The sequence below is a fragment of the Bufo gargarizans genome, chromosome 2 (genome assembly GCF_014858855.1).
Source record: "Bufo gargarizans isolate SCDJY-AF-19 chromosome 2, ASM1485885v1, whole genome shotgun sequence".
Classification (NCBI taxonomy): domain Eukaryota; kingdom Metazoa; phylum Chordata; class Amphibia; order Anura; family Bufonidae; genus Bufo; species Bufo gargarizans.
In genome coordinates, this window is record NC_058081.1 from 529,007,196 (window position 1) to 529,021,089 (window position 13,894).

At 46.2% G+C, this 13,894-nt stretch overlaps 1 protein-coding gene across 2 annotated transcripts in view; it reads right to left on the minus strand.

Moving 5' to 3' along the window:
- LOC122926611 (solute carrier organic anion transporter family member 1C1-like) overlaps positions 1 to 13,894 on the minus strand; it is a 196,809-nt gene that overhangs the window by 7,289 nt on the left and 175,626 nt on the right. For both annotated transcript variants that reach the window (XM_044278035.1, XM_044278036.1), the window contains exons 10-11: positions 11,257 to 11,452; positions 11,011 to 11,176 (exon numbers count right to left, since the gene is read on the minus strand). In XM_044278035.1, coding sequence (XP_044133970.1) covers positions 11,011 to 11,176; positions 11,257 to 11,452 — 362 coding nt within the window. The remainder of the gene's footprint in view (positions 1 to 11,010; positions 11,177 to 11,256; positions 11,453 to 13,894) is intronic.

Below are 13,894 nucleotides of genomic sequence, written 5' to 3' on the forward strand. Positions count from 1 at the left end.
CAGAGAGTTCACCACTACTACACTAAGACACACATAAATGACTTCCTTGTCTAGTCCATGCTGTGCTGCTGCTGCTGCTACTATAGTGGCCACATGCCACAATCATCCTACCATTTCGGCATCCACACTGTACTGCTGCTGCTCCCAATTAAAAGAGAGAATTTTCCAGGCTTGTTTAGAACAACACACTTTTTATTCTGACAATTAAAAGTTCTGAAAAAAATAAAATAAAAATGTATATATATATATATATATATATATATATATATATATATACAGTGCTGCCAATGATTATGCATACCCCTGGCAAAATTCACTAATTTGTCTGTTACATTTTCAGGTGAAATTCACCAATTCTGGGCTGTGATATACTCCTGCTCTACCTAGTAGACAGGTTAATAAAATTCACTAATTTGTCTCTTACATTGTCGGGTGAAATTCACAAATTTTTGGCAGTGAGTTACCCCTGCTCTACCTAGTAGACAGGTTAATAAATTTCACCAACTTGGAGTGGGGAAGCGTCAACTGGCCGTGCTGAAGCTGATATGTTTAGGGGACAAACAGCACACTGCCGCAGAGTTGTTGCAGGGTAAAAGAGACCAAACTGAGCTGTGGCTCTTGCCACTCATCCTACAACCAGGCATGGTTGTGTCTGAAAATGGCCGTAACTTGGTGGCGGCTTTGGAGCTCGGCAAGCTCCCATGCCTAGCCCACGTGTTAAACTTAGTGGTTCAGCGGTTTCTCAAAACCTACCCCAATTTGCCTGAGCTACTATTGAAGGTGCGCCGTGTATGTGCACATTTCCGCAAGTCATCGACAGCTTTAGCCGATCTGTCAACGCTGCAGCAGCACTTGAAATTGCCAGCTCACCGGCTTTTGTGCGACGTGAGCACGCACTGGAACTCCACGTGTTGGCCAGACTTTATGAGCAGTAGAGGGCAGTAGTGGAATACCAGCTGCAACATGGTCATCGCCTTTCCAGTCAGCTTCCGCTTCTGCTAATCAAAAGTGAGGAGTAGGCATGGATGTCTGACCTCTGTGAGGTTTTAAGAAACTTTGAGGAATTAACACAGATGGTGTGCGGCGATAACGCTATTATCAGCGTTACCATCCCACTTTTGTGTCTACTCAAACGCTCGCTGCTCACAATTAAGGATGACGCTTTGCATGTGGAAGAGGTGGAAATGGGAGAAGAAGACATTTCACAGGGTCATAGCCAGACCACCCTCCGTCCGTCTTCTCAGCACGAATTGGACGATGAAGAGGAGGGGAAGGAGGAGCAGGAGACGGTTGCCTCCGCTACAGAGGGTAGTACCCATGAAAGTTTATTTCCATTTGTTCAGCGTGGGTGGGCAGAAGAGGAGGAAGAGGATGAGGAGATGGACAGTCATCATCCTGATGACAACAGCGAAGTCTTGCCTGTTGGTACCCTGGCACACATGGCTGACTTCATGCTAGGCTGACTTTCCCGCGACCTGCGCGTTATACGCATTTTAGACAACACGGATTACTGGGTGTTCACCCTTCTCAACCCCCGCTACATCTCTTATTCCTCTGGTGGAGAGAACAAGCAAAACGGTGCAATACCAGAAGGTGTAATGACCGGCGTCACGCACAGGGAGGGAAAAGGGAAAGCCCTGCCCAAGGGAGAGGGAAAGGTGGTGACCCCTGACTCACCTTGCGGCTGGCACCTGACTGCCCTGACGTCCCTAGACGGGTTCCTCACCCGTGCGGCGATCACGTGCCTAAACCCTGGCTTTCCCTAAAATGAGCCCTAGATAGTGAACGGGATAGTGGGATCGCTAGCCCGCACCACTGACACTAAGAGGAAAACACCAGGGAGAGGACAGACAATACAGACAAACACATAAACCCAGGTGGGCGACCACAGCAGACCACCAAGGTCCAACAGGGATCCAGAGGGAAACGTTCTGGACCAACAACCAGAGAACGCAGCAACACAGCTCCACTGGGTCAGTATAGAAGTCCAGGCAGGAAGCTCTATATCTGGCAACCAGAGAAGTGTGAGAGGGGAATATAAGGAGGTTGGGAGTGCTGGACAAGGAACAGCTGAGGAGAAGGAGCTACGGATCCCTGAGTGAGCCAAAAAGGGTTGCACACTGGGTGATGGTACACTGGGTAAACGTTGTGGAGGCCTGGCTGCTGGCACCAGACTTGCCCTCCAATAGAAAGTGTACTCATTCCAATAACAGGGCCTTTTGTTATTTATCATCACTACTTTCCCGAGTCGTGAGTCGTGAGTGGGTAATTGCCACGCGCCTGCTGCCTTCCTTGGACACTTGTGCTTTAATAACTTGTCCCACCCTCTCTGGGTGGTTCACAATTAGAAAAAACAGCCAATCATATTTCAGACATTGTCCTCCCTTGGATGTGGTAGCCGTTTCTCAGGCTCCCTCTCCGGCATCAAACCCTGATTCCCATTGTAGGTTCAGAAAAGAACATCGAAAGTTGATAGGGCAGACATCCGAATGGATCGTCGCCGTCATGGGGACGGGCAATCGCCCAGAGGTTATCTAGAGTCACCAATGTGGCAGCAGGTCCTCGCCCCTAATGTTTTAGATGGTCAGATCAGCAGGCCCTTGCTCCAAATATTTTTAAGGGTCACCAGCAGGTCATCAACCCTAATTTTTCAAGGGCATATATGATGCCCTCCTTTATGTTTAACAAAGGGTGTTTTGGAGTGCCGGTTCCTTTTTGACAGCCCTTTCACTTAGTGCATAGGCTTTATGAGTGTAGGAATCCCACTACCTGAACAATTATACCACAATGTGATCGAGGCCCTCCATTATGTGATATACAGGTTGTATCGGAGTACCTCTTGCTTTGTAATTTTTGGAAGCACTTACACTTTATATACAACTAAATATACAGGAAAGAATGTTTTTTTTCCCCCGGTTTTGTGCGTATTATTGTCAGTCTGTAAAAGTGGCATACTACTCGGACAACATGGTTCCCAGCAGCAACCTGGGAGTCCAAGATGTATTGAGACATCCTCCCCATGCTGTTCCTGAACCATTTCGGTGGTGTTTCCATCAATTTCTGACCTTTACCTATGAACCAGGCACCCTCCTCTCTTCTGAGCAGGGGGTGCCTGGTTTAATGCTCGGGTTCTCCCATTGACTTCCATTATACTTGGGTGCTCAGTAGAGCACCCGAGCATCCCGATGTGTTCGGCCAGAGCACCCGTGCACTTTGGTGCTTGATCAGCACTAGTCCCAGCTTTAATAATGGCCCCAATGTAGGACCCCATCTTAAAAAATTTCCCCCATGGTTTAAATAATGCCCCCATAATGGCCCACCACAGTTAGTTTTTTGGGGATTTTCCCAATAAAAAAAGATTCAGGTCTGTACCGAACTTTGTGAGTTCGGGTGCCCGGACCCGAACCCAAACTTTGCAGCAAAAGTTCAGGTTCAAGTTCGGTGTTAGGGCATTTAATAAAGCTTGTTTGAAAGGCTGCAGGGCAGCGAATTTCAAAGCCATCACAGCCATGCCAAGTAATGGCATGGCTGTGATTGGCCGGTGCATCATGTGACCCGGCCTCTATGCAAGCTGAATCAAGTGTAGCACCGCCCATCAGCTCTGAGCAGTGCAGAGACAGGAAGCAGGCAGCTAAAGTAAGGGAGAGTATTAGGAATCTCATCTGTCTAGTTTTTCTGTGGGTGACCTATAGTGATTTTTTTGTGGGTGCAATGCACCATCTTTGCACATCTCACACAGAAATATAATAATTAATCTGGCTGTTAGTTTGGTGGGTGACATATACCCATTTTATGTGTAAGGTACACCTACACTGCATCCGTGACAGGGAAATTAATATAGTTATTCCATCTGTTAGATCGGTGGGTGACATATACCCATTTTTGGTGTGAGGTACACCTGTCTGCATATGTGACAGGAAAATTTATATAGTTAATCTGTCTGTTAGTTCAGTGGGTAACTTCAAAGAATGAGGAGAGCATCAAATAAAGGACGTGGCCCTGGTTGTGGTGTTGCTGGTGTTGGTGGAGCTCCTGTTGCAGGGAGAGGACGTGGTCAATCTGTGACAGCTACACACCCAAATGAAACACTTTCCTCAGGTGCACGCAAGCGACAGAACGTTCAGCGTTATTTTGTAGACCCGAATACCGGTGTACGAATGGTGAGGCCAGAACAAGTAGAGACGGTAGTATATTGGGTGGCTGACAGTGCCTCCAGTTCCTTCACATTGTCTCTCTCTCAGTCCCCTGCTGAAAGTGCATAGTTTGTTTTGATTACTCTGCTGGCAGGGTATCCGTGGGCCATCCACCTAGTCCTGCCCCAGAAGTGGAAGAGATTGAGTGCACTGATGCCCAACCACTTAGGTTTCAGGATGAGGACATGGGAACACCACCGCAGCACGTCTCTGATGATGAGTAAACACAGGTGCCAACTGCTGCGGCTTTCTGCAGTCTGCAGACCGACAAGGAGGGCAGGGGTAAAAAGTGGGTGGAAGATGATGTGGAGGATGATGAGGTCCCAGACCCCACATGGAATCAAGGTCATGCGAGTGACGTCTACAGTTCAGAGGAAGAGGTGGTGGTCAAATAGTGCCAGCCGCACAGCAAAAGAGGGAGCAGGGTGCAAAAGCAGAGTGGCCGTCCCCTAGCCAGTACGCCTGCTACTGCCCACCGCACCTAGGGACTGAGCACACCAAAGCCATCTCCAAGGAGTTCCCTGGTATGACAGTTCTTCAGACAATGTGCTGATGACAAGACGCAAGTGGTTTGCACGCTGTGCAATCGGAGCCTGAAGCAAGGCATAAATGTTCTAAACCTGAGCACCATCTGCATGACCAGGCATCTAAATGCAAAGCACAAGCTGCAGTGGAGTACACACCTCAAAAACCACAAAAGATCTCAGGCTCCTCTTGCTCCCTCTTCTGCTGCAGTCTCGGCCTCTTCCTCCCCCTCTTGAGTGATAGTGGCACCTGCAACCCCACAAATAGAGGATGTAGCAGCAACACCACCACCTCCACCACCGTCACCAAGCATCTACACACTGTCCCATGGAAACGTTTATCTGTCCATCTCCCAAACACTAGAGAGAAAGAGGAAGTACCGTCCTACCTACCAGCGATCCCTGGCCATGAAAGCCAGTATTTCAAAATTCCTGGCCTTTGAAATGCTATCATTCCGTCTGGTGGAGACGGAGACTTTTAAAAACCTTATGGCGGTGGCTTTCCCCCAGTACGTGGTTCCCAGCCGCCACTACTTTTCCAGACGAGCCATCCCTTCCCCGCACAACCAAGTGGTGGAAAAAATCAGGTGTGCACTGTGCAAAGCCATCTGTGGCAAGGTCCACATAACCACCGATACGTGGACCAGTGAGCATGGGCAGGGACGTTATATCTCCCTAACTGCACACTGGGTAAATGCAGTGGCGGCTGGGCCTGAGGCGGATAGCAGTTTGGCGCATGTCCTTCCGCCACCGAGGATTGCAGGACGATTCTTGTTGCCTCCTGTTGCCTGCCCCTCCTACTCCGCTTTCTCTTCTACCGCCTCCTCATCCGGTCAGCGTAACACCTGCACCCTGAACTTCAGCACAGCCAGGGGGAAACAACAGCAGGCTGTTTTGAAACTCATCTGTTTGAGGGAAAAAACCCACACTGCGCAGGAGCTGTGAATGGGCATGGAACAACAGACCGATGAGTGGCTGGTGCCACTGAGCATCAAGCCCGACCTGGTGGTGTGCGATAACTGGCAAAATCTTGTAGCAGCTCTGGGCCTAGCCGGTTTGACGCACATCCCTTGCCTGGCGCATATGCTAAATTTGGTGGTGCAGAGGTTCCAGAAAAAAATACTCTAATATGTCAGAGCTGTGTCAGAAAGTGCGGGCCGTCTGTGGGCACTTTCAGCGTTCTCATCCTGCTGCTGCTTGCATGTCTGCGCTGAAGCGTAACTTCTAACTTCTGTCTTCCCGTTCCCCGCCTCATATGCGACGTACCCACAAGGTGGAACTCCACCTTGCACATGCTGGAGAGACTGTGCGAGCAGCAGCAGGCGATAGTGGAGTTTCAGCTGCAGCACGCACGGGTGATTCGCTCTGCAGAACAGCACCACTTCACCACCGAGTGAGCCTCCATGCGGGACGTATGTGCCGTGTTGTGCTGTTTCGAGTACTCCATCAACATGGCCAGTGCCGATGACACCATCCTCAGCGTTACTATCCCACTTCTAGGTCTCCTTGAAAAAACGCTTTGGGCAATGATGGAAGAGGATGTGGCACAGGAGGAAGAAGAGGGATCATTTCTAACTAAGAGTTATCAGGCTAGTCATTCACAAGTGGCTCGGAGCCACGGTGGGTTCCTGCACCATCAGAGGCCAGGTACACAACTGTCCACCCAGGACACAGTTCTGGAGGAGGAGAAGGAGGAACAGTGTTCACAGCAGGGTGGCACCCAAAGCAGCTCATGGGTATCAATGGAGCATGGCTGGGGTGATACAGAGGACACAGACGATACACCTCCCACAGAGGACAGCTTGTCATTGCCTCTGGGCAGCCTGGCACACATAAGCGACTACATGCTGCAGTGCCTGCGCAACGACCGCCAAGTTGCCCACATTCTAACCAGTGCTGATAACCAGGTGGCCACCCTGCTGGATCCCCGCTACAAGGACAACGTGCCATCCTTAATCCCATAACTGGAACGTGATCGGAAGATGCGCGGGTAGAAGCGCATGATGGCAGACGTGCTACTTATGGCATTCCCACCTGACAGCGAAGGCTCAGTGGAAGCACAAAACAAAGGCAGAGGAAGAGGAAGAAGTCGCCAATGCAGCTGGGGCACCACCAGCACCTCAGAAGGGAGGGTTAGCATAGCCAAAATGTGGAAAAGCTTTGTCAGCATGTCCCAACAACCAGCACCACTAGCAACATGGTGGAGTAGTATGTGTGCACACACCTACACGTACTGGATGATGGGTCTGCCCCTTTCAACTTCTGGGTCTCCAAATTGAGCACGTGGCCTGAGCTTGCCCTTTAAGAGTTGGAGGTGCTGACCTACCCTGTGGCCAGTGTATTGTCCGAACATGTGTTTAGCACGGCGGGGAGATCAAGCACCATGTTCTTGAAACGTAGAAATCTGTACATTTTTCTTGGAAATGATGTAATTTTTGGCTCCTTTTTTCTGGCTTATTTACTCCCTTGTCATTGTACATATAAAAGGTCAAATTAGCCATATTGTAATAATGAAGATACACTATAGAAGTTATATAGCACATCTGGGAGGAAAGAGGAATTGTGAGGAGGAAGAAATAGGGTGAGAGAAAAGAAAAGTATAGAAAAAAATACAGGAAAAAAAGGTCATAAGAAATAAAGCATATGAGATACTAAGAGACATAAATCCACAATAACATATTTACTATCAACCCAACATGAAATAGAGGAAGCCATAGACACAGGAAGGTTCTCTACTCGCCCCCCTTGCCCCCCAATCTGGTTTAAAAGGAGACCTCCTAGAGTTTTAACAGTATAACAAAACAACCACTATATGACCTTGCATGAAATAAACATAACTACTAATTTGGTAGGAGACCAGCAAATATAGTATATAAAGACTGTTATATTAAGTGCCGTCACAAAGGAAAGCATAGTGTTAGGAACTATATGGCAGATATCCAGAAATTGAGCGTAAACTATATATCCATTTGAATTCAAAAGGCAATCAGGAACCATTAGGTAGGTACTGTAAGTGCATAGCCCCATCCAGGTCATCATGAGGACCACAGTATTTAGCCCCTTCAGGTGGCAGTAGTTGGAAGGTGTCTGCAGTGATCTCTCTGGCATTTAGGACTTGCTACTTGCTCTCTGTGCAGGGACAATGTGATGTAGAGAGGTATTAGTATGGAAGCTGTACTAAGGGTAATAACAGAGATCCCAAAATGACCTGAAGATTTCTGTTTTTTAACTGGCAATAAGTTGAAAGGGATAAGCCCTTTTTTAAATGCAGCAAGGAGTGGTTTCAGGGCCTTATGTAGTTATAAGGTATACTGTCTGGTCAGGTCTGGTAGGATGAGAATGAGTACACCCATAAACTGAAAAGCCCTACAAAAGATTGGTTTAATAAAGCATCTTTATCTTTAAAAAATGAATTCTGCAAGTTATGTCTTTGGGGTGGTTTGGGTCCGTAGTCTTGAGACCTAGAGCAGAAAATCCTATTTATTTTGATGGTATGAAATGCAGAGTGCTGGAGAAAGTCACAAAAAAACTTTTATTAGTGTTCAGCGCGAATATTCAAATTGCGAATTTTTTTCTCGAATATCGCAACTTCGAGATTTCTCGAATATTTAGAATATTGTTCTATATATTCGCGAAATCGAATATTCGTTTTTTTTTTTGTTTTTTTTTAAATTGTTATATTTTTTTCTTTCCCACTTCCCTAAAGTTGTTCTTACCTGTCCTTTGGATTCCTGGCTTCCTGGCTGCTCCAGTCAGTGCCCGTTGCTGCTTCTGCCGACTGCTGTGCTCATGGAGCGTCCCCATTACCATGGGAACGTCTCCATATACTAGAATGTACTGTCGGATTTGAGAATTACGTTGAAATCGCAATCCGATTCATTCAAGTTGTAATAATCGAATTGCGATTTCAACTTAACACTGCTATATTCCATATTTGTTAATTCTAGCCTAATATGGAATATAGCAGTGCTAAGTTGAAATCGCAATCCGATTAATTCAAGTTATAATAATCGAATTGCGATTTCAACTTTTTACGTATATTCTTAATATTGCTCTAACTTCGTCTTTTAGAATATTCGCAATATTCTAAAAGACGAAGTTAGAGCAATATTACGAATATTCTAAAAGACGAAGTTAGAGCAATATTACGAAATTTCGTAAAATACACATATTAGCCTAGCCATAGTCAATTAGTCATAGGAACGTTGCCTTATACTATCAAAAGAAAAAATCGCAATACGCGATTAATTAAATCGCATATTATTCGCAATAATTGGAATAATTACGAATATTCGATTTCAACGAATATAACACGAATATTCGCGAAATATCGCGAAATCGAATATGGCACCTCCTGCTCATCACTAACTTTTATGCACATGCTTCCAACTGAGAAAGTTCAATGTCCTCACACAGGCCCCTAATTTTGAGATTATTCCTCTTCTGGTGATTTTTGCTGAGGTGGGTGAGAAAGTCAGCAAATTGAGAGGAATGGGACTGAAGGACTAGCTTGTATAAGTCCTGAGTTTCAAGACTGTCTCCTAAGTGTCCTCCAGGTCAGCCACCTGATTGCTATGTGGTGAATGTCCTTTTGCAAAGCTTCCATGTGCCGTTTACTAGAGGCTTCTAAACAGTGAAAGAGGCCCTCCATTTCCTGTATTGTTTGGATGGCTTTAATGTGGGCCTTCTGATCACACTTATCCTCCTGAGTGGAGGACTGGGCTCATTTTCAGCCCCCATGGCTCTTCTTGGCCCCCAAAAGAAGGAAGTCCAAGATGGCATTGCACTTCCCAGTTCAAAATAAATTGTGTTGAAAGCGTTTCTACAGGGCCTACAGTTGCTATGTTAGCAGTGCTCCTGGGTGTACCTTTAGGAGATCCAGAGATGGCTGAGCTGGCTGCCAGTGAAGATTGTAAACTCTGAGAGTGACTGCTGCTGGATGACGGTGAATAGGCATTCATATGTTTTGCTGCAGGCTGTGCCCCAGATGGCTGAGATGAAGAAGCCATGAGAAACTGTTCAATTCTGTCAGGGTCACCTTCTACTGTCAACTTGGAGGTAGGGGTCATCTTTGCTGCACCATTACCCAGGCTGATTAGTTGAGTGCCTGGAAGTGCTGAATTAGCAGGGGGTTTTGAGTGCTCAGGAAACTAGCATCTCACCGCACCATCAGCACTTGTTATTATGTACATTACACTGATTATTAAAGATACGGTATCATCGGGTGTACATAGAAGTCAATGAGCCCCATAGCAAGAATTTGAACTGGGCCTCCATGCCCTGTTTCTAGCCCCTCCCACTATCTGCCCAGGCTTTTTCCCTGACATACCCCTTTTCACCATCAAGGAAAGAAATAAACGTACCATAAATAAACTAATCATAACCATATATCAGGCTGATTTTTAGACACATTACACTGATTATTATACAGGGTGGGCCATTTATATGGATACACCCTAATAAAATGGGAATGGTTGGTGATATAAACTTCCTGTTTGTGGCACATTAGTATATGTGAGGGGGGAAACTTTTCAAGATGGGTGGTGACCATGGCGGCCATTTTGAAGTCGGACATTTTGAATCCAACTTTTGTTTTTTCAATAGGAAGAGGGTCATGTGACACATTCAAACGTATCGGGAATTTCACAAGAAAAACAACGGTGTGCTTGGTTTTAACGTAACTTTATTCTTTCATGAGTTATTTACAAGTTTCTGACTACTTATAAAATGTGTTCAATGTGCTGCCCATTGTGTTGGATTGTCAATGCAACCCTCTTCTCCCACTCTTCACACACTGATAGCAACACTGCAGGAGAAATGCTAGCACAGGCTTCCAGTATCCGTAGTTTCAGGTGCTGCACATCTCGTATCATATGCTGTGCAGTACCTGAAACTACGGATACTGGAAGCCTGTGCTAGCATTTCTCCTTCAGTGTTGCTATCAGTGTGTGAAGAGTGGGAGAAATTCCCAATAAGAGTGATGTGTCACATGACCCTCTTCCTATTGAAAAAACAAAAATTGGATTCAAAATGTCTGACTTCAAAATAGCCGCCATGGTCACCACCCATCTTGAAAAGTTTCCCCCCTCACATATACTAATGTGCCACAAACAGGAAGTTAATATCACCAACCATTCCCATTTTATGAAGGTGTATCCATATAAATGGCCCACCCTGTACATTAATTATATACATTCACAGTGCTTTTTATAAATGACACTGATAATTATATACCTGAACACAGATAATAATTCATGCTGAACTGATTATTGCTATACATTTTTATCACTCACTATGCTCTTTCCAGATCCTGTGGACGATTTGCATCCGGCCAGACATGCCGACATGTAGGTGATATTATTCACTCCGCACACTGGATCCCACTGGCTGGTGGAGCAGCTACAGTCGCTGTTACAGTCGGAGATGAGCTGGTTGCCTCCTAATGTGTCCAGTTTGCTCCTAAGATACAGTAAAGGCGTCAGAGCCCAGCACCCCCTCATTATGTGCCCCCCCATCTTTACAATAACCCTGGAACCTACCCGTTATAAGACACGGTCATCCCCGCCACTTCAGGATTCTCACATCCAATAATGAAGTTAGTGAAAAACAAAATGAATGACCCAAGATAGGAAATAAAGACCAGCTTAGAGGCAGATAGCAATCCAAACTTATACTTCTTCATCAGCACACCACTCAGCAACATTCCCAGAGCTGCTGCTGGCAAACTGCTAACTCCTGCAAAAGGAAATGAGAGCACTTAAAGGAATTGTTTCAATCCCTCACCAGTTTTCAAGATTGCTGTGCAGGGGCAGACTGGCCATACACTCTACAGGGAAATTTCCCACTGGGCCAATGCCAGGGGGGGGGGGGGTTTAGGGGGCACCGTAGGCCTCCTCATGGCCTGTTGGTTACATAGAGATCTGGTACTTATGCATCAGGTTGGCAGAAGAAAGTGCCCTCCTGCATTCAACTGTATTGCTGTGCTCAGGGTTGAATGGAGGGGGAAGCAGTATTGTGCTGCACTGTGGTATTTGGTTTTGCTGGGGCAGTATATTGTGCTGCACTACACTGTTGCTGGCCCCATCTACTTATGTTGGGCCTACCTTCTGTCAATTTGGACACACCTATAACATCGGGCGCCATTTTTAGTTATTTTTTCCATGGTCACTTTATGTTCCCATTTTGCTGTGCATGTGCACATCCAGCCATAAGTAAACATTTGCAACCAACTTTTCCTTTGCACTCATACAGCTAAAATTACAAATGAAGCAACGGTGCAAATATTACTTTAAAAAAAAATAAAAAAAATAACCACCTGGTCCGTATGGAGCTCCACTGCAGATCTATGCATCGCCAATTTAACAGACTGCAAACAAACCTTGTATACAGTCTGATCCTGTAGTCAAGTTTCTCTACTCCCTAGTAAATGTACATTAGTAAATATAGGAAAGATGTAATTAAGTGTGACTGCAAGATTCTACACTATTTGGTTTGTTTGTATCCTGTTGCTATGGAGAGGTATACTTCTGCATAAGAGGTGTGGACATAAAATGGGAGGAGATTAATAATGAAGATTTTTTGCGCACAATTTTGTATCCATGTGCTACGGTATCTGCATTTTTGTTTTTACGGATGGCACACTGACCGATTAATTTCTACGGGGGCCATGCACACATCACATTGCGGAACAGATGCGGAACAGATGCGGGCCCATTGTAAAAAGCATAGATGTGGTAGGCAATAACAAGTGCTCGGCAGCACTAAATCAGGTGCTCGGCGGCACCAAATCAGAAACCATATGTCCTACCACAATCCGGGGGGTTCCAGTGCACATCCATGAATCCTGGAGGGAAAGCAAAAAACATCCATCCCTGGGCTAGATGATGATGTGGTATTGAAGGACAGGGTGGGCAAAGAACTATCCCTGATATTGCCCTACAGGGAGGTGCTATTATGGCCCTGATAGCCAATTTTACTAAAGGCCTGTACACATATAGGTCAAATACATATGTTTAAAAAAAACTAAAAATATAAAATTGGATTAAAAACATGGCTAACGAAATCCCCCCTCTTGAAAAAAAACCCTAATGATAATAGTTAAAACACGTGGTTGTCACAGGTGTTGAATTCCTCTGTGGCCCAAAACATAAGGCATTCACCAGACAGAAAAGGCCTTTTATACCGCTGTATTTACCTAAGACAGGGAACATTATTTCATTTGTTCTGGGCGGTGGTGGATATTTGTGGGCTGGCATAAGGAAATTCAATTACATGTGGTTATCACAGGTGTTGAATTCCTCTAAGATGAATGCCTCATTTATTTTTAGAAATGTGAGGTAGGCGAGTGTGCTTATCGGTCACGATCCCCCCTGCTGAGCCGAACGTCCTTTCGGACAGGACACCGAATGAGGGGCAAGCCAAGAGTTCCATGGCAAATTGTGCCAGCTCTGGCCACAGGTCAAGCCTGCACACACAGTAGTCATGGGGTTCCTCGCTTCTCAGAACATCCACATTGGCCGTTAACCTGATGTAGTCGGCCACCTGCCGGTCTAGACGTTCCGTGAGGCTGGATCCGAGGGCAGCTGTCGATGGGTTGGCTGCAAGAATGATCTCATATCCGAAGTGACCAACACATCTTCAAACCGCCCTCTTCTTGCATGCGCTGTTGGATTGGTGCCCGCAACTGTTTCTCTGTGAGTGGAAATTCCTCTGCCAGCACCCGCAAAAGCAAAATGCAGCATTTCTCGAAGCAAGGTCTGGAAGTGCTGCATTCTGACAGCCCTCTGTGATGCTGGTAATATGTCCGCCATTTTGTGTTTGTACCGGGGGGGTCTAAGTACGTTGCCACCCAGTACTGAACCTTTCCCTTCATTCTTTTTATATGGGGGTCCCTCATCAAACACTGGAGCATGATGACCCCCATTTTCACTAAACTAGAAGCAGTGGAGTGGCCTGGCTCCTGCTCATTGTCCAGGATAATGTCGTCCTCATTCTCCTCCCCCAGCCACAGACAACACCAGGGATCCCAGAAAGTTTTAAGCATGCCCTTCTTGCTCCTCCTCTGCCCCGGCACCATCCTCCTCTAACTCCTCTTCAGACTCCTGTTGACTTGTCTCAGATGGAGTAGCCCCCCCCCCCCCCGGGGGAATTCATCCAGCATTGCGACTTCCTCATCTT